This window comes from Phragmites australis, chromosome 18 (genome assembly GCF_958298935.1).
Source record: "Phragmites australis chromosome 18, lpPhrAust1.1, whole genome shotgun sequence".
Taxonomy (NCBI): Eukaryota; Viridiplantae; Streptophyta; class Magnoliopsida; order Poales; family Poaceae; genus Phragmites; species Phragmites australis.
Window position 1 is genome coordinate 17,945,917 of NC_084938.1, and position 26,665 is coordinate 17,972,581.

Genomic DNA, 26,665 nt, shown 5'->3' on the forward strand with positions numbered 1-26,665 from the left:
AACATGGTGCAACCAGCATCTTCAGCAACCTCCAGAGCGCAAAACCAGTACGTAAAAACCATGTTGCTTGTACTTTTTTTCCTGCGGTCACTACTACAGAACTGGGCTTATATGTCGGCCTATCACTACCGGCTCCTCATGGGCTGGTAGTGATGGGGCATTACTGCCAGTTCATAAGCCACGCGGGAAGAATCATCCATCGTGGCTTATGAACTGGCAGTGATAAGGGTCATCACTGCCGGCTGATGGATTGAGCCAGCAGTGATACCCAGCACCCTCATCACTGCCGGTTTAATCCACTGACCGGTGGTGATATATGTACATCTGTGCCAATGGATTATATGAGCCGGTAGTGATGTCCTCCTCTTCCCCACCTTCTACCTTGAGCTAACAGAGCTACCTCGGTGAATTATATGTCGGCCTATCACTGCCTTGTAATTTAAATAAATATGTATTAGGATTTTAGGTTAACATAATATTAATAAATACATATAGTAAAAAATCAATCAAAAACAATCTAGTAGCATAGCGATTTGTTCGGTTTTACTTGGAGCAGGTCGTGGGTTCAAGTCTTAGCACGCGTAGACAAATAATATTTTTGCTCCCCGGACCTACAGTGAAAAGGGTTTCACTGCCAGTGCACATATTTGACTAGCAGTGAAACCACTTTTACTGCAGCTGAACTTTGGGCAATCAGTGAAACCCCTTTCACTGTCGGTTGTCCTATTGAACCGGCAGTGAAGGTCACCTTTCACTGTCGGTGGACTTCTTCAGCCGGCAGTGGAAGTCCTCCCCCTATAATACTGCTCGACGCCTCACGCCCTCTGACACTAAGAAAAATTTTCCCTTCCTCGCGCCCTCATCGACGTCGCTGTCCCCATCCCGGAGCCCCAACGCCGTCATCCCCGTCCTAGAGCCCCAACCTCCCCATCTCGGAGCCCCGTCGTCCTCTCCTTCTCCGCTCCCAATGTTAGTAATGACATCTTTATCCATCCTCCTCCTCTCCTCTCTTCTCCTCTCCTTTCCTTCCTCTCTTGTTCATCAATTTCCCACGACCTCATACTGATGTAGACCGCAGGCCGTTACTTGTACCGCAAGCCGTTGCTTCTACAGATTTCCCGAATGAATGCTTTTGTGCACTTATGCATGTTCGATGGATATTTTGCCATATATAGGAAGATGAAAGTCATCTTTAATAGCACATCGAATTCATGAAGTCAACTGTATTTTCTTGCCTGTTGGGTGCTGGATGTGTTCATGATTTTCATTATGTGTATTGGCCTGATGGACAACTATTTTCACTCCGAGTTAGATTTTGCAGCAATTTAACAAGTATGTAGAACCATAATTTGTAAAAACCAGTCCAATTTCAACTGAAGAAATGCATTTGTCATATTCCAATGCTCCCCTATTTCTTCATAAGTGGTGAACATGAGTGTAACACTATTATAATGTTTAGTATCCTTTTCAATTCCCCCCATATTTATTTTAACGTCCTATCAAACTAAGTCATGCTTGTTAATGTAAAGGATGCACCAATGTTCTCAGTCAAAAAGAGTTATATGACCCTTTCAGCAATGAGAAAGTAAATATGGGATTACTTGCTTATATTGTTGTATATACAAAGTTATGTAGTTGCTTAGGACATGATAGGAAGGGAACTTCAATTAATTAGCTAACATGTTTTTTAAGTTCATTCAAAACTCAACCATTGAAAATTGCACTATTTTCTTACTTGTTTTAGTTTTTTGCAAATGATGAAATTGGAGAATTATTTACCATACATATGACAGCAAAGCTCGACTGGGATGGTTATTACACATGCACCTTGCATGTCTTTTCACTATCCCAGTCAAGCTTGCAGTCATATATAATTATCTCCATAATCTGATATGGACCAATCAAATAATAGACTCTTTGTTGGATGGTAGTTGCATATGATGCTGGTGACTATTTTTTATTTTTGTTTATTGCTTTTCTTCTTTTGAAATACAATAAAATAGTGGCAATGATGATATAGCTCGAGGCTATTTTTTTTATTACTTCTAGGACTTCAATACTGATTACCAGTTCGGAGATGAAGCATTCTTCTGAAGTCAGCATTTATGTGCTAGTCCTACTAGTTCAGAGAGCAGCTTCTCTCAAGACGAGTTGGACACCCTATCTGAGGTTGACCTCAAGAGTTTTCTTTTAGGTTAACACCCTATCTTAACATGCATCAGCGCTTTGGCCTGGTGGAGCGGAAGGTGGATGCACCCCACTACGTGCCTGAGTTCTTGTTCGATGCACAAGGGCCAATGAAGAAGTGGATCCTACAGTTTCAGGTACAACCTATCAAATGCTATTATAGTATGTAGTAATGATCATTTCTGACACCAGTCATATTTGCAGCCGGCGTACATACACCCCAATGCCAACGCATACGCGGTCTCCAGGCACTTGGAGGCCTTTCTTCTTTGGTTGTTTGGGTGGCTTATGTTCACTAGTGGCCAAGGGCACCTGGTTGCGAGGACGCTTGTGCCATACGCCCGGTTGATAGCGGATGCTGATGGGGAGGAGGTACCGCAGTTCAGTTGGGCATCCTCTGTCCTTGTTGTGACGTATCAGGCGCTCTACAGTGCGTGCACGAAGAAAGAGCCACTAGCCACTTTCGCAGGGTGTCCACTTCTTCTGCAGCTGTGGTCATACGAGCATTTCGCCATAAGCAGGCCGGTGGTGGCCCGCTCCCTGTACCCAGAGGAATGGTACGACGAGCCGGATGAGGACGTGCCTACTATGGCCTCGATGTGGTGCCGTCGTCGAGTATGTATTTTACATTAACACTTTGCTTCGTGTTCTTTTTCCCTCTAACGATTTGTAACGATGTTTGTCACGCAGCCACACTGGGCGCATGAGCAGCCTCGCAGTGCTTACGAGCATTTTCGTACCCAGTTCGACAGGCTACGTCCGGACGACGTGGTATGGGAGCCATACAACATCTTGGCCGTGCAAGGTCGTGCAGGATTGGATTTGTTACCATTGTGTACCCGCGATGAGGAGTATTGGCTCACGAAGGCGCCACTTGTCTTCGACATCTACATCGAAGAGTACTCACCGCACCGCGTCACGCGGCAGTTTGGCCGTCACTAGGCATTACCTCTCGTCCACATCCGTACCGTCCCCGTGCAAGTCCACAGGTACATATGAAAAATTACAGTTTTCGTAACCTTCGTTTTACTGTGACTTACATTTACCGTAGTTCAAATACAGGTACACACGGAAAGGCCAGCCAGCTGGCAACCTCTGGGCAGAGCGCTTGGCCCCTTACGTGGCAACATGGGCCCAAGCGCTACAGGATGTCCTGGAGGAGGCTCGTCCCCACACCGAGCGGAACTTCAACGAGCACCTACGGTGGTACGTTCCACGTACACGCACACGTGTCACCTACACCCTAGAGGGTGTCCGACCCCACATCGCATCGACAACGGAGGCATACCCGGTGCATTGGGACGAGGACGCCACATTAGCGGTAAGTTGTTTTTTGAAGTCAGTAGTCCATACTCAACGAACAAAACCGTATACTGTAATTGTTTACTTCTGTTCGTATCCGCAGGCAGATATCATTTATGATGTACATAGGGATGCAGCTGGTGCCATTGACCGCCTCCGGCAAGGGCAACACCTCAGTGCGTCGGATGTTGCGAGCTTCATCAAGCGGGTTTTCGAAAAGACAGCGCGCGCCTTAAAGCTAACCTCCTGCCGATCTACCACAGACGTAGCAGGGGCGCCTCCCAGGTCCAGTGCTGTCCATGCCGAGTCGTCTCGGCGGTCAGACGTGCACCATTGTTCATCCATGTCAGAACCCACACGACCCCTTTTACCACGTCATGGAGGCTTGGAGCAACTTGGTACGAATTTTACTTTTGAATAATATTGAACAATATCCTTTACTTACTACTGCATTGATTATTAAACTTTCATTAGGTCCACCTACACAATCTGAACGCAGCCTCGTAGATCGAGCCCTGTGCGTCCACCCTCAGATACTGGCGGCACCCTTCATCCTAGTTTTTAATACTTTCAGCAAATTAAATTAATATTGTGCTCAGGTTACTTCGGTGATGAGGTCGGTCCGTCTTCGGTGGCCCCATGCCCGACCCCGCCCGCAACGTTCGAGCCATACTACGGCATGACAGCATGGCCTTTTTCTGCTGCACCGTCATACCACGCAGGTATAATTATACAATTTTTACTACTACTTCTAATACCACATTGTTCGTATCTAACGTAATTATTTGTTCATAGGCCCCTCCAGCCAGTAGACATGGATGCCAGCGGAGCCTTCATAGTCCTCCTACCCTAGTCAGGAGGATGAGGCTGGCCTGGACGCCGCAGACGACCTTGTTCGTGACTTCTTTGGGGGCACACCTGACTACAACATCCTCCAACGGTCCCAGGTACCCAGTGCTCCCCTTCGGACACAACCCACGCAGGATGAGACCTCGACACTGGTGCTCCCTACTAGGCCTACCAGACACGTCGGTCCACCCAACCCCCTCACCTACTCCAAGGGTCACGTGAGGGTTAACCAACGGCATCATGACCACGATGGGGCGCACGGGCGACGACAACGAGGGAGGCAGCAGTAGAATTTTACATTTTATGTAACTTACATATGCATATTCGCTTCGTGATGTACTCCTATGTATTCAGACACGTTTACTTTGTATGGTCGACTTAGCATGTTGTAACTGCATTTCGTATTCAAACACGTTTAATGAAGAAGTGACCACACTATTGAACTTTAACCATGACTTGACAACACATGCCTCGTTGCGCAGGCTTTAAACAAGAAGTGACAACACTACCCAGTTTTTTCCAAATAATAAATGACAACACGGGTACCAATAAATGTGGAATCTCTGACCATGATCAATGACACAACTTTCCCATTCTTCAAGATGGAATCCAATGCTCCTGCCACGAGCTACGCTCCTACCCTCACTCCTTTCTTCAAGAACGAATCCAATGCTCTTGCCTCTCCCAACTATAAATAGCCAAACCTCTTTACGTTGATGCATCACTCATTTCTCATATCTCTCAAGTGCAATGTCTTCCTCAGCTCCATCAAACCCACCAAAGAAACATTGGGGGACTACCATACCTGAAGGTCTCGAACCACCAATATCCTTCTGTGGAGACCTTTGTAAGCTCCACGAGTCGCAGGATATCTCATACACCTATGGGCTGCGCTTCTTCATGTGTGCCAACTACGAGTATGACAAGCCTCAACATGCAACAACTGGTTATCGACCGGTACGATAACAGATATCCGCCTCATCTCTTCCGATTTCGCACCCTCTTTTACTAACCGCTCATCTTGTTCCATTTGTTCAGTCCCCTCCACCGCTCTGTGATTTTATTCAATGGCTCAACAATGAGAAAAATGACACACAGAAGCAGTGGGTTGACATGAACATGAGGTGGAGAAGGGAAGCGTATGCACGTCGGGAGTACGAGCCACAGCAAGAGAAACTTCGCCTCAAGCGGGAGGAAGAAGAGCGTATGAGAAAAGTGGCGCACGACCGTACCGTGGCTCAGGCTCGGGATGCTGAGAGGGAAAGGAAGCGGGAGAGAGCCCGCCGTGCTAAGGCGGTAGGTCCCGATGCCCTCCGAAAAGGAAAGTATCCTAGATGCACTCAGTAGAGAGTATCTAATGTAACCCGACATACTTTCCCTCCCTAAGGCATGTTATGATTAGGATCGGCGCACTAATAAGTAGGTCTTAGTTCGAACCGTACATGCCACCTTTGTTTCCTCATCGTGTCATCACGGTTACAGTGTATTGTAATGTTTTCACCCTATATTTAATACTATGTTTGTCGTCGTTCGCACCCCATACTCACGTAAATTGCTGCGAGTGCTAATTACTGATTTTTTATTCTCTGACTATTACATAACCTACTCCAAATTTAAATTCTAAATTTCCTTAAAGCCCTTCCATTTTATTTCTTAAATTACATAAAAAATTACATTTTTAGGGGGAAAAAAGGCCCTTACCGCCCCCTCAAAGGGCGGCAAGGGGGCTAACCGCCCTCTCTGGGCCTAACCGCCCCCTGAGAGTGCGGTTAGCCCCCCTTGCCACCCTCTGAGGGGGCGGTTAGGCCTGCCGCTCTCTAAGGGGGTGGTTAGGTGCCCTAACCGCCCTCTCAGAGGACTGCAGCCCCCTGAGAGGGCTGCAGGCGCCTAGTTTTGCAATTTCTCCTGCTGAGAATCTATTTATTTAAATTTTTAATCAAAAAAATATAAAAATAAACTCCACGAATCATTGTGCCCCCAATGGCTGGGTGGGCTCCAGCGGCCTCCAAACCCCTAACCGAACAGGTAGGTTAGGTAGTTCTAGTTTATTCTTCTTTGCTCCTCGTTGGGGGAAGCGTCACACGTGCACGCACGAACCTAGCTAATTCTCCTCTGCCTCCTTGTTCATCATCCGTCATTTCACTATGACGCCTAAGGGAAAGAGCAATGTGTATTGCCCAAGTAGACTGTAAGATAGGTCCTACATGAAGTAAGCTTTTGTTGTTAAAATTCACACAGTGCTTAAAGAAAAAATATATGCCACCCAACAACCAAACCCGCCTCACATCCTCTCGTTCCTCTCCCCCACATTGTCGTTCTCCAATTCCCCTCCCCACATCGGCAAGATGACGTTGCTCCCCTCCGCTTCGCTAGGTGCCACCCACCAAATCTGGCTACGGGAATTGATCTGCATGGCCCTTGCTGACCTTTCATCATCTTCCTCCTCCACCCAATCGAGCTCCTCGACAACCAAATCAAGCAAGCCTCGTCGACAATGCCATGGCCACCACTAGAGATGGGCTCACCGGTCCTCACTTTCGCTCGGTCTGGTGATTCCTCATCTAGCTCGCGTCACCTCGACCTCCTCTTGGTGGCGTAAGTGGCGGCAATGCTGGAGAGAAATGGGAGGATCCTGGTGGTAGTCACTCATCTGACCTAGCAATAGCAATGACTCTCCCTGAGGTTGTGGTGCATGGATCTGGCTGCCCTGGCCCTCTGCGAGGTTGCGGTGGTCACGACGGCTATGGTCCAAGCAACAACGTATCACCTGGAGCATGATGACAATGAATCTACATCATCGAACGTAGACCTCTCCTCTTTGGGGTGTCGTCACTTGCCTTCCTCTCGATGGTGCGATGTGAAGGTGAGGAGCTCCTTGTCGTTGTGTTCACCATTCAGTCCCTGTCTTGGAGCTTGTCGCAACGGTGGATTTGGTGGGAGCTGCTGTCAAGCTCGTGCTAGTGGTGGATCTAGCAGCATTAGGCATCAAGCTTGTGGTAGTGTGGCTTCGATGACGCGAATGGCAACTACACGCACTACTATAGAAAAACCCCATCATTGTTGGCTCTAAAACCTCCTTTACTGCCGGTTTTGGAGCCAGTAGTGAGTAATGAGCAATGATAGTACCTGAAAATCACTGTTAGCATGGGGAATCGGCAGTAAAGTAGGTTATCACTACCTGCTCAAGGCTTGACCCGGCAATGAATCCCATGGAATCATTGTCGACCGAATCCTTGAGCCAACAGTGTTTTGCCTCTCTCCTCTCTCCTACCTCTGTGCCCTCTCCTCTCTCTCCTCCCTCTATTTTTCCTCTCTCCGTCTCTCTCTCCCTCTCAATATATGCATATAGTGAGAGATATATTAATGTAAATCAATAATAAAGATGTATTCATTAATACATAGTAATTCATGTCCTTCATTAATACATAGTAATTAATGTCCTTCATTAATATGGTGTCATTTGGCGATATATACGCTACCAAACCCTTTGGTAGACTTCTTTCTTATTATCGCCTACTCTCTACTACAAGGTATGATGTTACTGAAGGTCTTTTACGCGTCAATGGCACAATCGATTCATGAAAGTCATCGTTTGGATTTATAACATGTCTGATGAAGAACCCGGCAATCTGTTCTTGAATGACATGTATTTCCATTGGGAGTATTGCGCTTGTACGTTGTTTGAAGCGCTGCATTTGAAGAATTGAAATAATTAGTCCTTGAACACGTATAGAAATTGAAAAGAAGGAATCGATATGTAATTTTATACGTCAACATCATTAAACCTGATAGCGTCTCCATCTCCGCTGAATGCGTGCATAAAAGTAAAAACATAGAACCTACAGGATTGTTGCCGGGTGGCTATCTCATACACTTCAAGAAGAAAGGATTCGTCAGTGTAATGAATTAAACCTTTTTATTTAGTAGGAAGGGCAAGACATGAATATTCCTTACATGCCGGAAAGTCGGTTTTTACATCATACTGTTTCATGTATGGAAAGTAGACAATACTATTTTTGCAGTATCTTGAGTACGTCCTATTCGTGAATATGAATACTAGTTAAACATTGATTCAGACTAGGTGGGGATTAAAATATCGAGTTTACCTATATAGCATGTCAATGAAGACTTGGTAAGTTGACTTATCACTCTTTTTTTAGTTCAAGACAATAATCTTGCTCAAGTCTTGGTGAATGACAAGGATGATCCAACAAAAACTGCATAAATATGTCACCATAGCAAATTAGTACTAGAATTGAGTTGCCCATAAAAGAAAAGCACCTAGGCGTGCAAACACGTACTCAAAGTTGTAGGGTAAGAGTAAGAAGGTCTTGTATTGATAGTGAAGCATACACTTAAATAAGTAGTTCTCGGTGAAGTCTGGATTCGTCTATACAAGTTTCTGACAAGCTCAGGATCAACGAATCCTACTTTATTATCTAATTCTTGTTCGCATGTGTGGATCTCCATTCTACTAAAAACAGAGAAGTTAGCCATGTAATTTAACGTACAAAATCATATAACATGAATTATATACATAAATCACTTACAAATTCCACGCTCTGATTGTAGACATGTTGAGGGCATCTTCCTGGTACAATTCATAGAAGCACTTAAATTTCACCCAGAAGGAGTTCTCCCCATTGAGAAAATATTCATCTATGTATCTTACAAAGAACGCCTCTATACCCTGCCTAGACTACTCCAAGTGGTATAGATGTAATCCATGCATTTGAGTTGTAAAATTATTTTGTATATCTAGTTTGATCAAAGGTTTGCCCAACTCAAATGGCCATCTAACATCCAACTTTAGGATTTTCGCTCCCGCAACAAGCCGCGCTAGTTGCTCTGCTGATAATCCAGAAGTAGTCTGGAAGCCCCCAATGCTTATAGCATCCTCAATAAATGGACCTGATTAGCTCTTGGTCTCCTTCTTTTTGATGTGTTCGTAGTCAATCGGTGGCTTACTTGAAGCCGCCCCGTCTGTTTAACTTTGGCTATTCATGAAAAATTTCATGCTATTTTCAGGCACAATAGGCTTCGATGGAGGTGCTGGAGGGAAATAAGCTATTACACTGCGTCCACTATCTTTTGGTTTGCTCAGCATTAAGTGAATAGACATCCTTAGGTTCCGCCAACTTCTTAGATGGCATTGACTTCTTCTTGGATGCTATGGAACCTGATCGTGTTTTGTGAGGTGATGGCTGGCTTCTTGATGGTTCTGGCTTCTTGAGCGGTGGACTTCTTCGAGACGATGGCTGAGGAGGTGGACTTCTTCTAGGAGATGATTGAGGAGAGGGATATCTACGAGGTGATGATTGCCCGATGTGTCATGGAGAGTAGAGGTTCTCGAGAGATGTCCCTAGTAGAATTACAATGTAGGCCTTCTCCCACACGATGAATGTGTGCTCGTTCTCTCCAACAATGTTCACCCTCTCTTCTGCGGGGTAGTCCACCTCAACAGGACAGTAAAGGTTAAATACCTCGTCTACTTCGACCATGGCATAACCCTCTGGTATTGGACATCTGTACAGAAGTTCATGGGCACCACGAGGATAAGTCACACCAGAAGCCACCTTGATGGTAATGTTCTTAGAACCAATATATAATTCACACAGTGTTCATGCTGTGATATGGTCCACAGGATAAGTGATGGAGATGAAGTCAACTCCCGAAACTCCCATGGATAAATAACTACTCTGATGACCACCAGGACGGAGCACACAACATTAGGAGACGCTAGCAGTTGTTCCTGTTCACTCCCAATGGCACCACGTTCAAGCCTGATGGCTTCCTGTACTACTTGTCTTATTTTTTTGTATGTATATTCCCTCTCACGTTGTAGCGCAAGTTCAAACATGTTCATTACCCTTGCTCGTTATGCCTCTCACTCTGCATCTTGCTTTACTTGGGATCTCTTTCAACTCTTGTAATTCTCAACAGCGTATGGGAATCCATATTTCCAACCCATCACACCAACGTCTCGTGTGCGGCCGGTACTTATTGTTTCCTAGGGCCAAGATGAGCTCGTCCCTATCCCTATCTGGCTTGAAAAATCCTTGTGCAGACTCCCTGTGGGCGTCCTCAAGCCTTTTTGTAAGAGTTTGCATCACTTCCTGGTCTTTGGAAGTTGTAAAGCATAAGCTTCCATCAGCCGAATAAGAAACACCCCTCCCACGAAGGAAGCACGTCGATCGTTCGCTCTAGCTCTTTGTCTCAGGTGTGACACCTTTCTCTCACAGTTCATCTAGCTCTTGTTGCCACTGTCATTCTTTCCTCACGTACCCACGACTGCCGACTTTGTGGGAGTAAAGGTTCTTCTTCAAGTTTGCTTTGTTCACCTCACTCAACTTCTGTGCTTCTTCCGATAACTTGTACTCTTCAAAGGCTTGACAAAGATCTTCTAGTTGTGGCCATTTGCTAAAATCTGGCATTATACCTTTTTGCGCATAGGTTCTATCTAGTGCCCTTCCAATTCTTAAATGAAAGGCCCATGATTATTAGTGTCTTACCCTTAACTACTTTCATATCTGTCTCTTTAGGAGACTCGAACTTCCCTAATATGATGGGCCACAAGATGTTGATCTTAATTGAATCAGGAACCATGTGCAGATCACCTCGTTCGCTGGTCCGTAATCTATTGTTGATGGGCACGTGATCCTTAAGAGCTATCCCACAAATTGACTTATATGGCATTAGATTTTTCTCTGGTACAATTGGCTCCCCTGTTGGTGAGACATTTGTGATCACAAATTGTCTCGTAGCCATCTTTGAGGGACCTCGAACATGATGCCGCTCATGAGATTGATCGTTGTCGTGACCCTCCAGAGCATTAGTCATCTACACATAAGCAAAAAAAATTATAGAGAACTTATATGATCATATGTACAATAGATGCATTCATCTACTAATGAATTACCTCATCGCCTCCATTGGCATATGTTTGGTCCAAGTTGAGGTAGGTACTCGGGCTACCATCTTCAATATTTGATAGTGGCACATCTCCTTTTGGCACCTGGGCCATATCGGAGGAGCCACCTTCCTGGGTGTTATGCATATGATGACGACGAGCGGTTGGTGATGTCATCCCTTCCTGAGAGTTTTGCATACGATGATGAGCGGTTGAGTGTTCTACAGATAGAGAGCTAAGGAAGGAGGGAGGGAGAGAGGTTGTCGAAAGAGTGATATAACCGGGAGGGAGTCGATAGATAGAATGCATACATATACAATATTGTAAATGAGTACATTATGATTACATTTAACAAAAGAAATCACATCTTACATAGCAAAATGGCACAAAGGTATTAACAAGTGACACATTGACCTTACAAGTCACATCATCTTACATAGCAAAATAATTATGATTACAACCAGAACTAAGACTATGACATCTTTACACATGAAATCACAAATCTACACTTTTAAGCCCCGAAAAAGTGTAGTTTTATGATAAAATGAGCATAAACGTGTAGTTTTGTGACATGAACCGATAAAATAAGTGCATTTTTTTAATTTGAATCCTACAAGTATAGTTTTGTAAAATTAGTTTTTAGACGTATGACTTTCATATTGTAGTGTAGTTTTGTGAAATTTATTCTTTCTATAATTACATTAGGCCAATATGAACTAATATTATTTAATGAGACTTGATTTCCAAATCTAAAAATTTGGAATATATTTTTTCTCAAAATAATCATATTCCATTATTATAAATGTTTGCACTCATAAAGTAACTAAATTTTGGCTTCGAATTTGACTTTAAATTTCTGAATTTAAATTTTAGTGTTTCAGATTTTGGTTGAGTGCTACATAAAAGTTAAATTAAAATTCAATGTAAAACAAAAACCATTATTGCCAATACTGTCAAATAGAATCGCGATGTAGCTCCCAATATTTTCTTTTGCCTTTTTCGCCTCGTCACTGCCATGTCCTGATAATCGCGATTTGAGTTGTATTGCAGGATAAGATTGGGATATGAGTTGGAGGGGAAATGCATGGTTAAGATTTAGAAGAATGGAAGGATGGTCATCTAGGGAGCTGAACTAGGTTACCACCACTATTTTGGTCTAAGTATCTATGGTAAGCGTAAGTTCAGCAAACAGCTGACAATATCTGCAAGTGCCACATAAATACCTGGTATCTGGACTTATCTTCTTACATACATATAAAAAAAATATTTGGATATGTTTACAAAAATATAGGATATCTCAGATCCTGATGTGTCAACCCGGTCGACATGCTTGCGAGAACAAGGCACCTCAACAAGAATACAAGGTACCGACACAATTGATGAGGCAATGACAAGTGCCTGCTACTTGAAAACATCATTGATACATGAATTTTAATAGATTTTAAATAGTGTGCCATGGAAATGATCCCCATTATGCCGCTAATAGTTGAAAGTGAGCTAATTAACATCACAAGTACAAAAATTTATGGACCAGCCGCCTAGTTGCAATAGTGAGGGGGCACTGCAAGTCCAAAAATAAGCTAAACCAATTTTGTTCCATAAGAATCGTGCCAATATGAACACACACAAACACCTTAAGATACAGAAGCACATCAAACCCCTCATTCCATATCTAACACTGCTGTAAATCTATTGTATAGAAACAAGCACAACTAGAGGGGAAGGGGGTCACAATACCTCTATCGAGTGAGTGATCAAAAACTACGTACAAAAACCATACAATAATAACAAGGTATGATCAAGAAAATGTTCACATACAAAGGTTACCAGCCAAAACAACTTGTTACTGAAGACGACAGACTCAAAGAGATGAATTTCAATCCGCTAGATCCTCTAGGGAAGTAGAATAATGGTTATAGAACGGCTGGTACCTGCAAGACAGTAATAGTTGGACACCGACGAGATGATGAGGCAACATGCAGATTCGCTCAATGGATTGGTGCCTCAATGGATGGCGGTGGAGTGGCCTCTGCAGAGGTTTGGGCGGTGGGGTGCACGGGCTAGCCTACGGTGCGCGTGCGCAGGCTGGGCATCGGGGAGGAGGATAGGGACGGCGTCGGGGAGGAGGACGGGATCAGTGTTGGGGAAGAGGAGGAAGGTGTCGAGGAAGACAGGGACGGTGGGCTCAAGCTCGTCGGTGTGGCTCATGGTCCTCCAACGGCATGGGCAAGGACAAGGCAGAGGCAACGGTGCTTGAGGACGGAGCAAGAGGCAATTCGGCGGAAGGGGGAAAATTTTGCTATGTTTGGGAGGATGCAAGTGGTGCTAAGGTTACATAGGGGGCGCTTCACTGCCATCACAAAGGGTGTGCCAGCAGTGAAGTGGGGATTCACTGCTGGCACAATGGTAGTGCCGGCAGTGAGGGGGGATTCACTGTCATCCCATGAAGCAAAAAAATTTGTGTTAAGCACAAGCGTCGAACCTGCGACCTATGGCCCCAAGTCCGAACAAACTAACCGTTGCACTATGCAAGTGTATTTGATTGTGTTCTACTATCTATATTTATTAAGGATTTGTTGACCTCCAATCCTAATACATATTTATTTTAATTTGAACTTGCTATATACCAAAATTAAGTTTTCTATGTACCTAAATTTCATGGTTCAATTTTCTAATTCAATAAAAATGGAAAATAAATATGTTCATACCTAAATTTCTATATTGGAGCTTGCTAATTAATTAAAAAATATAATTGGTGCTTCCTGTATATCTTAATTTTATGGATAAATTTTTTAAATCATTAAAAATTTAATATAAATATGCTCATACATATAGCTAATGTAAATCAATAGTAGAGACACCTTCATTAATATATGGTAAGTCATATCCTTCATTAATACATAGTAATACATAGCAACAGTGCTTATGCTATTGCTAATTCATTAAAAATAAAAAATAAATATACTCAATAATAAAGACATCTTCCACCATAAACTACAAATTTAAGCTTACATAACATAAATGAGATATAATTGCATCTAAAACAAATTCATCCATAGTAATTCATGTCTTTCATTAATATGCAAATAAAGCTACTTAATTGGCTTAACGATTCACCCTCATTATGATCACGGCGTACATAGAGAGGTTCATCAGTGTTTTCCATGAGACCCTGATTGACATCCTCTTCCAAAGGAGGTAGTGCGTCAAATTGAATTTAGTCTTTCTCATCGACGATATTCTCCAATTCGACAATCCTTCTTTTTCCTTGAAGAAGCACGTGGCTATTCTCCATGTTAGCCGGGTCTAGGTCCATTACATAGAAGACTTGTACAACATCTTTCGCAAGTATGAATGGTTTTTCTCTGTATCCAACGAGTTTTTGGTCCACTGTGGTCATACTGTACTTGTCGATCTTCACCCCCTGGGAGTCTGACCATTGGCACCAGAAAATTAGAACATTTAACACTCCATAGGTGAGCTCCTAGATCTCCTCTATGAATCCATAGTATATCTCCCTATTGCCATTGCAATCGTAGACATACATACGAACATCGCTATTTTGGTTGGCACTCTTATTATCTTGTGATCTCGTATAAAATGTATAGTCATTTATGCCATATCCTTGGAATGTGAGGATTGTAGTTGACAATCTGTGAGCCAACACATTCAATTGAGCACACTCTATATGCTTATCCATCATATGTCTACGTAACCAGGCACCAAAATGATCCCGGTGCTCTAGCGTGATCCAAACATCGGACTTCCCTAGGTTTTTGGTGCATAGCATCTTCCGGTGTTCTTCGACATATGGACCCACTACAACTGATTGTGGTAAAACTGTGAAATGTGCTTCCGTGAATAAAACAGGGTCATTAGTGTGGAATGAGTTTGCAACTATCGTCCCTTTCCCCTCTAGTCTCACCTCATGGCGAGATACAGGCACACCAATCGATTTGAGATTCATATAGTCGACGAAGAAATCAATGTCCTCAGTTCTCCAGCCCTCAGCCAAGCAACCTTCCAATCGATTTTGGTTATAAACATATTTCTTCAGAACTCTCATGAACCTCTCGAAAGGGTACATCTGATGCAGAAACATGAGGTCAAGAATTTGTATCTCTTTCACAATGTGAATAATGAGATGCACCATAATATCAAAAAACGATGGAGGGAGACACGCCTCAAGCTGGGATAAAGTCTCAACCACATCATCATGTAGCTTATCCAGCTTGGTCAGATCGATGGTCTTCTATGATATAGCATTGAAGAATGAACACAGCTTAATGATTAGGTTTCGGAACTTCGATGGCATAATACCTCTAATTGCAATTGAGAGCATCTGTGTCATCATCACATGACAATAATGAGACTATATGCCAGTTAATTTCAAATCTTTCATGTTGGCGGAGTAACCGTATGGAACTTTGATTCCATACAAGCACTTGCACATTATAATTTTCTCTGCCTTGCTCAGATTGTAGCTAGCGAGACCAAGATATTTGCCGCCTTCTTCCATATCTTCGGGATGTAGATCATGTCTTAGTTTCAAATGTTTCAGGTCCTTCTGTGCTTATAGTGTATCCTTTGTTTTGCCAGGTATGTCTAGTAACGTACCAATCAAGCTATCACACACATTCTTCTTCATGTGCATGACATCAATTGCATGTCGAACGACTAAATCAGACCAATAAGCTAAGTCATAAAAAACAAATTGCTTTTGAACATAGGTGCTCTAAGATTAGATTATGGAATCAGTGTACTCTCGCGTCCCTTTCTAAGGATAACCCTAAGTCCTTTTACCATCTCATATACATGTTTCCTAGTGCGATGCTTAGGAGGTGATCGAGTCTCAACTTTTCCATCAAAAGATCTCATGTTGCTGCGGTATGGGTGATCCTTATGAAGAAATTTACAATGTCCTAGGTACACCATTTTTCAGTATTTCTTCAGCCACAAGCTCCCCATTTCATCCAAGCAATGCACACATGCAAAGTAGCATTTGACTGTCTAGACCGATAGGTTACCAAGGGCTGGCAATCTTAGATTGTTACGAATAGCATTGCACGTAGGGTGAAGTTCTCTTGTTTGCATTCATCCCATATCCAAACACCATCATTCCACAGTGTTACAACATCTTCCATTAATGGTTTCAGGTATATACCAATATCATTGCCAGGTTGCATTAGCTCTTATATCAGCACTGGCATCATAATGTACTTTTGCTTTATACACAACCAAGGAGAAAGGTTGTAGATATATAGAGTCACAGGCCAAGTGCTATGACTACTGCTCATGTTACTGAATGTATTCATCCCATCCGTACTCAAATTAAATTTTATATTCCTTACTTCTTTTGCAAAGGGCTTTTTGTATTTCCTGTCGATGTTTCTCCATTGCGTAGAATCAGTGGGGTGCATCAGTATTTCATCATCCTTGCGGTCCTTGGCCTGTCATCGCATCAATTCAGCATGCCTTTTGTTCACGAATAAACGCTTCAAAAAGGGGACTATAGGAAAATACAAAATCACCTTGATGGGAGGCCTTTTCTTCTTTCCTTCATCATCGATATCATCACCGTCACGCTTATACCATGCTGCACCACATATGAGATATTCTTCCAAGTTGGCATGCTCTTCGTGATACAACATGTAATTGTTTGGACATGCATGTATTTTCTGTACATCTAACTCCAATAAGCACACAACCTGCTTGACCTGGTACGTGTTTTCTAGCAGCATATTTCCCTTTGGAAGCAATTTCTTCAAGAACAGTAATAACTTTGTGAAGATTATATCAAACCACCCATTGCTTGCCTTCAATTGTAGCAGTGAAAGTATGATATGCAACTTTGTGTGCTCCTTCTCGCAGCCTAGAAACAACGGTGTTTCAGAGTCCTCTACTGTACGCTGAAACTTTTGAAAATCTCTTTCATTGGTGAAGTTACACTCCCCATCATGCAACATCTTCTCCAGATCATCGTCGTCATCGTCAGCCTACATCTGCTTTAAATCATCATCGACCAACGTATCTCCGATAGTTGGCATATCGGTGTATTCATCAATCGGCATATTGATGCACAAGTCTCTATCTTCTCTGCCAATATGTTGCCCTTCTTGTACGATCTCAGCTTCATTGTACTAGGTCCAACTGGTATAGCCAGGTATAAAGTCCCTTAGCATCAAATGGGAATGTATCTGCTGAATGGTGGAAAATTGCTTCTTGTTCTCGCAATCGACGCATAGACAGCACATGTATTGAGACATGTATTGTGCGTTGTGGCTGCTACCATGAAATATTCCTCACCATTATTGTACTCTACACTCACACGGCTCATATCGTACATCCATCTTCTGTCCATCTACAATTATATCATTATTGTAATCCACATTCAAAATATCTAGAAGATTTTACAATCACCAATAAATAAATTATCTCACCATCTCCTACAGACAATTGGTCTGAGTTGGAGGAACCGCCTTTTGTATGCTTTCACATTCACTTACGATAAGTGTTTGTTGATGCAATCTCTAGAAATTTCATTATTATTCAACCCTTATGTAGGACTCATTAAGTAAAAATTAAAAATAAATATGCTTAAACATAAAGTTTCTATATTGGAGCTTGCTAATTAATTAAAATATAAAAAATACAATTGGACCTTGCTACATACCTAAATATCATGGCAAAAATTTCTAATTCATTAAAAATCAAAATAAAAACACTCATACCTAAAATTTTCATATTGGATCTTGCTAATTAATTAAAATATAAAATATAGAATTGCAGCTTGCTACATACCTAAATATCATGGCTAATTTTTTAATTCATTAAAAATCAAAAAAAAATATGCTCATACCAAAAGTTTCTATAATGGAGCTTCCTAATTAATTAAAATATGAAATATATAATTGGAGCTTGCTATATACCTTAATTTTATGGCTAATTTTTTTAATTCATTAGAAATCTAAAATAAATAAGCTCATACCTATAGCTAGTGTAAATCAATAATAAAGACACTTTTCACCATAAGCTACTAATTGAAGCTTCTATATTATAAATGAGGTATAATTGCATCTATATTGTCTTAAAATATCATGGTCATAGGTTCATCTCCATCATTTCAAAATCTTGAGCAATTTAGCAAATGAAATTCAACTAGAAATAGATTAGAGATGAAGTTACATACCTTAGAACAACTAGAGCATGATGATTCCTCAAAATTTAAAAGCCCCTAAGAACTTAGTGATAAAAAATGACCATCACCAAGTAAGAACATAGTTCCTTTCTGTTATGCTCAGGCTTGGGGAAGTCGAGGGAGACTTTTATATAGCCGAGACATCACTGTATATAGCCGAGACATCACTGTTGGCTCATATAACCAACCGACAGTGATGAGAGAGCTAGGTATCACTGCTGGATCAAGTCATCGGCCGGTAGTGATGACCTTATCAATACCAGATTATAAGCCACAATAATTGATACTTCACGTGCGGCTTATAAACCGGTAGTGTTGCCCTATCACTATTAATCTATTAAAAACCGGTAGTGATGGTTTGGTATATAATGTCGATTTTATAGTAGTGCTGGAAGTGATGGAGGGAGAGATAAAGAGAAGGGAGATGGAATTTTTTATTTATTTCTTAATACTTGGTCATAGCGCTATTGCCGGCAATAGCTACTTTTTTTTCTTATGACCGACTTCCGCGGTGGCTATTACGGGATAGCAAGGTAGCATGGTTTTTTGCCATATTGTTGACGCTCTAAGCCAAAACTGCAATAATAGGACTAAATATATATTTTAGGGGCATATCTGTAAAATATACTCTATAACGGATTAATCTGTATTGATTACTGTTGATAATACTGCTATATGGTCGACATGCATATATATGTGATGGAAGTGTTTTGCTATGTTATTCAAGTAGCTAGCATGTCACCCTCGGAGAGACTATATATGTTTAATTACTCTCTGAGTAATAAATAGTCACAAATACTGCTACTTATAAATTAGCACACACAAAAAAAAAATCCAATCATATCCATATGAGCTTTCACATCCACGGTAGCCATGTACGTAGTATGTACAGTACACGTCACTGTATATGTACGGTATATGTACAAGTGACGTCTGGTGCACACGTACGTACGTGCACATAGCTAGCATTAAGTGAGTTGCATGGGGGCATATATACGTACAGACGTAGAATGAAAGGGCATGCATCTGCACCAACATAGTACTTGTGCATGAGAAGCTTCTCGTTTAGTTTCGAGATATACAAATATAAATAATAGGCTATTGCGTCCGTATTATATATGTAGTAGGACACGACTTGCGGGCACTCAATATGAAAATGCAAGTACGGTGTACGGATCATAACAAACACAAGAAAACACGGAAGCATATCCATCTAAATAACGTGCTTAAGCAAGACCCGGGCATTAACAAGTTCCTAAACCTTCATGCATCGCATTAGCTAGTATAATGACGTCTTCGACCAATTATAGGTATCATTTGGTATAGCTTGTGCTTATATACAAGCCGCTTTCTAAAAAAATCCTGAAGAAAACAGATTCTACATCTTTAAATTATATAGTTCATTCTTATAATCCATTTATTGATAATCTTACATAGAATCCTATCAATTAACCTAGCTTCTAGATAATCCTTAAAAAATTCATAAGTAAAATTTACGCCAATCAGGCCAAATCCTCTAGAGAGAAGGAAGTTGCGTCTTCCCGCACACAAAGACTTGCCGGCCTGTCGCTGGCTCATGTGGCCATCGTCGATCATCACTTCATGATGCCACCTAAACCTCTATAAAACCCCTCTCCTATCCACCCAACGAATCCCACAGACCTTGCTAAAGAACTCCATTCGTCTTTCTCTCTCTCTCTCCTCGTCTTTTTTTTTTTTGACTGCTCTCTCTCTCTCATCTTCGTATTCCTCTCTTAGCTAGCTTCTCGTCATCGTCGACACAACTCACAAGCACAGAGCGAGCTACTTTGCCTAGCAAGAAGCCAAGAACCTTAATTACCTTGAGGTATGCATGTTCATGAATGCATAGGTAGCTAGCAAGGTGTATGCATATTTATGCTTCAGTACCGTACCATTGATATGTACTAAGATAAAAGCAAGCATGCGTGCATATGGTTGCAGGATACAGTCGCAATGGGGAGGTCACCGTGCTGCGACCAGGACGCCGGGGTGAAGAAGGGCCCGTGGACGCCGGAGGAGGACAAGCTGCTGGTGGACTTCATCAATAATAACGGCTACATCAGCTGGCGCAACCTCCCCAAGGTCGCCGGCCTCAAACGCTGCGGCAAGAGCTGCCGACTCCGCTGGACCAACTACCTCCGTCCCGACATCAAGCATGGCAACTTCACCGACGACGAGGAGGAGGCCATCATAAACCTCCACGCCATGCTCGGAAACAAGTACGTTATCCTCGATACTTACTAGCTAATTAACCTAGATCCACTAGTACAGGACGATACTGTACAGGCGGGTGGAAACGTTTTTTCACAGGCGTTTGATGCACCCGCTTGCGACAGAAGGCATGTGGAAATCAACGAGACGCAAAAGTGACCGTCACAGGCGGTTCCTAATATCAACCGCCTATGGAAATCGATACTTACTAGCTAATTAACCTAGATCCACTAGTACAGAACGATACTGTACAGGCGGGTGGAAACGTTTTTTCACAGGCGTTTGGTGCACCCGTCTGCGACAGAAGGCATGTGGAAATCAACGAGACGCAAAAGTGACCGTCACAGGCGGTTCCTAATGTCAACCGCCTATGGAAATCGATTTCCACAGACGGTTGTCTTAACGAACCGCCTGTGAAAATTACTGCCTGTGAAAATTACTTTTCACAGACGGTCCTCGGTCGCACGGGGTCGCAGTCACTTTCTTAAACGGTTCTTTCTACGAACCGCCTGTAGAAAATAATACTAGGTATCTTGAAAAATAGGTTTTGTAGTAGTGATCATTAATTATTAACTAATATAGGCTTGCCATCTTTCTTCATCGGATTAACCTTTTCCATGAATAGGTGGTCATCTATAGCGAAGAAACTGCCGGGCAGGACGGACAACGAGATCAAGAACTATTGGAACACGTACCTTCGCAAGAAGCTCCTCGGCATGGGCATCGACCCAGTCACGCACCTCCCGCGCACCGACCTCAACCTCCTCGCCGGCTTCCCCAACCTCCTCGCCGCCGCCAACCTCGCGGGCCCCCTCGCCGCTGCCGCGCACACTACGTGGGACATCAACGCCCTCATGCTCCAAGACGACGCCGTCATCCAGCTCCTCCAGGACCTCTCCGGCGCACTCACCATCGCCACTACCGCCGCACCCAGCGTCGACCTCATGACCCTCCTCGCCGCCAGCAATGGAGCTGTCGGGCAGCCCGCCGGCGCTGACCCAGACAGGGTCCAGTACGATGGCCTGCTAAACCTGCTGGCGTTGACCAGCATGCCGCCCATGGCGCTGGGGATGTCCTCCTTCGTGGGGATGTTGAACGGTTTCAGTAGCGGCGGTGCCGGGAGCGCCCTCGCCATGGACGGGCTGAGCCCGACGGAGCTCGGGCGCAGCGGGCCGAGCGGGAGTAATATTACGGCAGCCATGGCGCCACCGTTGGTAGCGGTGGAGGAGTGTAATGCCGGTTGCGGAAGCGATGGGGGCATGACGCCTTGTGAGGAGACACCGTTCGACGGGCTGGAGAACATGAACCTGGACGACCTCAACGACAGCGACAATTGGAAGGACTCCCTAGAGTGAGTAGCTCTCCTCTCCCGTCAACTTTATTTTTCCTAATTTATAGTAAGGGATATATTAATTAGTAGCTAATTAAGCTTTTCAATTAGTGAAATAAATATTGTTTACTTATCACTCACCATTTTCTTGATTTTTTCGTGCATGCAGGCAAATGTTATATAGTTGAACCTGAATGATCAGCTGTGAGAAGAAAGGACATAAATATTTCATAGGAAATAAAGAATGAAAAGTTTAAAAGCTGGAGGGATAGTTCTTTGAATTGGTTGCACACTTCTTTGGAGATGTGAAGTTTGTTTGTTGATTGGACAAAAGGTGGTTTGGTCCCCTTGTAGCTATGTACAAAGAAAGTCGACAGAAGGACACGTAAACTCATTTCAATGTTTCCAATTTGTCTTTTTTATAGTTTTTTCCTTTTTCCTTCACAAGGTAGATATAAAAAAATAAAAAAATAACTTTCCTTTTCTACTCCCTAGTGTGACTATTCATATGTACTTGTGGACACATAATTTACTATTAATGTTACTTGTGAGATAAAGCTAAATTTAGGTCCTCACAACGTTGATAAACAAACTAAGAGTTGTTAGTGCATAATGCTATTGTAGAGCGTCCATTCCAGTTGACCTTTTTTTTTTTTTGGTTCCACGGGAGAGATCATTTCGATGTCCACATGGCTACCGAAATTAATAGTCTAAGATATATGATTTATCATGTGTCTTTAGAACATTTATATCGTAAAAAACATATTTGTAGAGGATAATTATACGAATTTTTAGTAAAAACAGTACTATATTCAGTTTATAGTGGAACACGAGGGGACATTTTTCCGCAAGGATCACTTAATTATCTTGGGTTATATATGTGTCAACATGCATGTTCTAAAATAAATGTTAAAATCAATAGAAAAACATTATATGTCAGCATGGCCTACTTGCGCGCGTATAGATAGCCCTACCCTGCATGCATATGTGACTTCACCTCCCCAGTAGGGATGGAAACGGATCGAATACGCATGGAATCGAATTCGGATAGTACGATTTACCACATTTTAATCCGAATGCGAATACGGATCCAGATATCCTCGAATACGAATACGAATCGGATAGTTCGAATACGAATCCGCATTCGGATATCTACTCGGTCTTCGAAATTCAGGTCGGAAATTTAAATTTTTGAAAAAATTTGACTAAAATTTGATACTTGAATCATAGAGTTCGGACTCCCTGGAACATATTTAGCACATTCCTACCCGACGGATCTGCCACGGCAAACAAGAGACTATTTTAGTAGAAGCGAAAGAACAACCTGGTTTGAAACGGAAATCTTTTAGCAGGGGAAGGAGTTCTGCCATTTAGATCTGAGTTAAGGAAGGAAGTTAATTTAAGCAAGAGAGCGAGAGGATAGATATAAAGCTTAGACCAATAGGCATCTTCGGAAAGCCTATGACAGCGCGCGATCGTATACTGAGGTGCTCCCCGTCGGTTGTTGGAACGACGCGAGCCGGGCCGGGCCTCAATTCCTTTCATAAAGATGAAGGGACAGAGGTGACTAATTCCCCATCTCATTTGGGGCGGAAAACGAATCGACATCTCGATGTGATACAGCCCTTTCCATTTTCGTTGGGAAAGAACGGCGAAGTCATCCGAACCCTCCAATGAAGAACTAAGAGGAGAGCAAAGCGCCAATGGCGCGCGAAGCGCATGCAGAAGGGGCACGTTCGACTGAAATTTGTTCTAATTTGATTGGGCCAGAATTTTAGAAATTTTGTTTAAAATTCATGTTGGAAATTTAAATTTTTGATCAAATTTAACTAAAATTTGATGAAATTTGACTGAAATTTGTTCCAATTTGATTGTGTTGGAATTTTGTTCATATCTGAAATTTCTAAAATTTTAGCAAAATTTGGTTCCCTGGTTGGCGGATACGGATCCGAATCGGATATATCTCGAATTCGGATATCCACATTTGAATCCGAATCTCAAAAACGAATTCGGATATATCTATTTTAGTATCTATTTTAGAAATGAATACAGATACGAATATCCATATTCGTATTTTAACAAATACAGAATCAGATAATTTGAATTTCCTGCCATCCATTTTCACCCCTACTCCATCTTATCCAAACGAGGTTGCTTGTTTCAGGAGAATTGACCAGTAGACACATCACTAATTAAACAGGGTCCAGTACGATGGCCTGCTAAACCTGCTGGCGTTGACCAGCGTGCCGTCCGTGGCGCCGGGGATGTCCTCCTTCGTGGGGTTGTTGAACGGTTTCAGTAGTGGCGGTGCCGGGAGCGCCCTCGCCATGGACGGGCTGAGCCCGATGGAGCTCGGGCGCAGCGGGCCGAGCGGGAGCAATATGACGGCAGCCATGGCGCCACCGTTGGTAGCGGTGGAGGAGTGTAATGCCGGTTGCGGAAGCGGTGGGGGCATGACGCCTTGTGAGGTGACGCCGTTCGACGGGCTGGAGAACATGAACCTCGACGACCTCAACGACAGCGACAGTTGGAAGGACTCCCTAGAGTGAGTAGCCCTCCTCTCCCGTCAACTTTATTTTTCCTAATTTATAGTAAGGGATATATTAATTAGTAGCTAATTAAGCTTTTCAATTACTAAAATAAATATTGTTTACTTATCACTCACCATTTTCTTGATTTTTCGTGCATGCAGGCAAATGTTATATTGTGGAACCTGAATTATCAGCTGTGAGAAGAAAGGACATAAATATTTCATAGGAAATTAAGAATGAAAAGTTTAAAAGATGGATGGATAGTTCTTTGAATTGGTTGCGCACTTCTTTGGGGATGTGAAGTTTGTTTGTTGATAGGACAAAAGGTGGTTTGGTCCACTTGTAGCTATGTACAAAGAACGTTGACACGTAAACTCATTTTGATGTTTCCAATTTGTCTTTTTTTAGTTTTTTCTTATCCTTTACAAGGACGATATGTGTAACGATTTACTCCCAAGTGTGACTATTCATATGTACTTGTGCACACATAATTTACTATTAATGTTACTTATGAGATGAAGCTAAATTTAGGTCGTCACACCGTTGATAAAAAAAAAGTAAGAGTTGTTAGTCTATATTGCTATTGTAGAGCGTCCATTCCAGTTGACTTTTTTTGGATCCACATGGCTACATAAATTAATAGTCTAACATATATGATTTATCATGTATTTTTAGGACATTTATATCGTACAGAAAAACGTATTTTTAGTAAAAACAGTACTATATTCAGTTTATAGTGGAACGCGAAAGACATTTTTTTCGCAGAGACACTTAATTATGTGGATTATATATGTGTCATCATGCATGTTCTAAAATAAATGTTAAAATCAATAGATAAACAGTATACGTCAGCATGGCCTACTTGCGTATAGATAGCCCTACCCTGCATGCATATGTGACCTACCCTCCCTCCAGGTCTTATCCAAACGAGGTTGCTTGTTTGAGGAGAATTGACTAGTAGACACATCACTAATTAAACATGGTAGATGCATATGATAACATGTAAACGGTAAGATTTAAAAAAAAATAGATAATTAGTTGGAGTTCGAGAAGGATGGGTAGCTTATAAAAGTAGAGAAAGTTTCCCTAATCTTCTAGAACTCCCAATGGCATGTGCATGCACCTGATTATTACTGACCAGTGTAGCAGCATTCGAGTGTAAAACTAGGTTAATTACGTATGCCAATCATCATATGATCAGACTCAAATTAAGCTAGGTAATGCAAATTAGATCCATCTTAAATTCATAACAGATATGAATATATAGCTTCTGTTTAAAAGATGGTTTGTTTGTTTGTACATGTACTGTGCTCGCGTTTCAACTCACAAAAGCAAATTCAAAGCAACGCATTGCATATTTCCGATATACTTGCACTACTACAGAAAATATCATCACTGCCGATTAAAAAATATCATTACTATTGGTTTTTGAACCAGCAATGATAATCATGTTAATCTATGATTATCACTGACGGTTATAGAATCGATAGTGATTGTATATATTACTATCGGTTACAGAACCGGCAGTGATTGTACATATCACTGTTGATTTATATAATGGGTCCCTAAGGTATGTTAGGTTTAGACGTGATACTGGATTAGGTTATAATGATCGTGTACCATATATGCAACGCCCATGTATGTCGCAATTCCCATTAAAATCACCATCTTCAACTTTCTATTTCTATCAAATCCAGGTATCCAAAATATCTTACAAATATTTAATGGTACCGGACAATTCAATAACCAAAAACAAATTGAGTATTCTGCTGCAAATTAAATTAATTCGGCCAAAGTTGTTAACATGTTGCCTATTCATCGAGCGAGATAAAGATGTCGCCCGGTGAACTAGCCAAACCTAGGTGTCGCCCGTTCACCAGATGTCTGGTAAACGGGCGATATGTTGGTTTCTCCGATTTTTTAATGCCCTAACTGTCAGGCGTCACATGGTCTCGCCTTTTCATCGATGAGATTTTATTCTTGCCTGACGAATAGTCAACGCTAGCTTATTGCTGGTATTTTTTCAAAGATGTGTATTTTTCAATATATATATATATATATATATATATATATATATATATATATATATATATATATAATTCCCAACCATTCGAGCGCTGTGGATG

At 42.1% G+C, this 26,665-nt stretch overlaps 2 protein-coding genes across 2 annotated transcripts; both read left to right on the top strand.

Annotated features, from left to right (window-relative positions):
- The first annotated feature begins 20,119 nt into the window (after positions 1–20,119).
- LOC133899231 (transcription factor MYB41-like) lies at positions 20,120–22,554 on the top strand. Its single transcript, XM_062340206.1, has 4 exons — positions 20,120–20,292; positions 20,409–20,686; positions 21,304–22,029; positions 22,178–22,554. The coding sequence occupies exons 2-4, from the start codon at positions 20,421–20,423 to the stop codon at positions 22,194–22,196; spliced, it is 1,011 nt and encodes a 336-aa protein (XP_062196190.1). The 5' UTR covers positions 20,120–20,292; positions 20,409–20,420; the 3' UTR covers positions 22,197–22,554.
- A 1,656-nt stretch (positions 22,555–24,210) lies between these two features.
- On the top strand, positions 24,211–24,812 carry LOC133898460 (uncharacterized). Its single transcript, XM_062339164.1, has 2 exons — positions 24,211–24,553; positions 24,701–24,812. The coding sequence occupies exons 1-2, from the start codon at positions 24,273–24,275 to the stop codon at positions 24,723–24,725; spliced, it is 306 nt and encodes a 101-aa protein (XP_062195148.1). The 5' UTR covers positions 24,211–24,272; the 3' UTR covers positions 24,726–24,812.
- The last annotated feature ends 1,853 nt before the right edge of the window (positions 24,813–26,665 follow it).

Bases quoted from the DNA above. Each gene is read 5' to 3' on its own strand.
- LOC133899231 (XM_062340206.1), top strand. From the start codon at position 20,421: ATGGGGAGGTCACCGTGCTGCGACCAGGACGCCGGGGTGAAGAAGGGC. The intron at 20,687-21,303 runs GTACGTTATCCT...TTCCATGAATAG, and splicing joins CACGCCATGCTCGGAAACAA to GTGGTCATCTATAGCGAAGA.
- LOC133898460 (XM_062339164.1), top strand. From the start codon at position 24,273: ATGTCCTCCTTCGTGGGGTTGTTGAACGGTTTCAGTAGTGGCGGTGCC. The intron at 24,554-24,700 runs GTGAGTAGCCCT...TCGTGCATGCAG, and splicing joins AGTTGGAAGGACTCCCTAGA to GCAAATGTTATATTGTGGAA.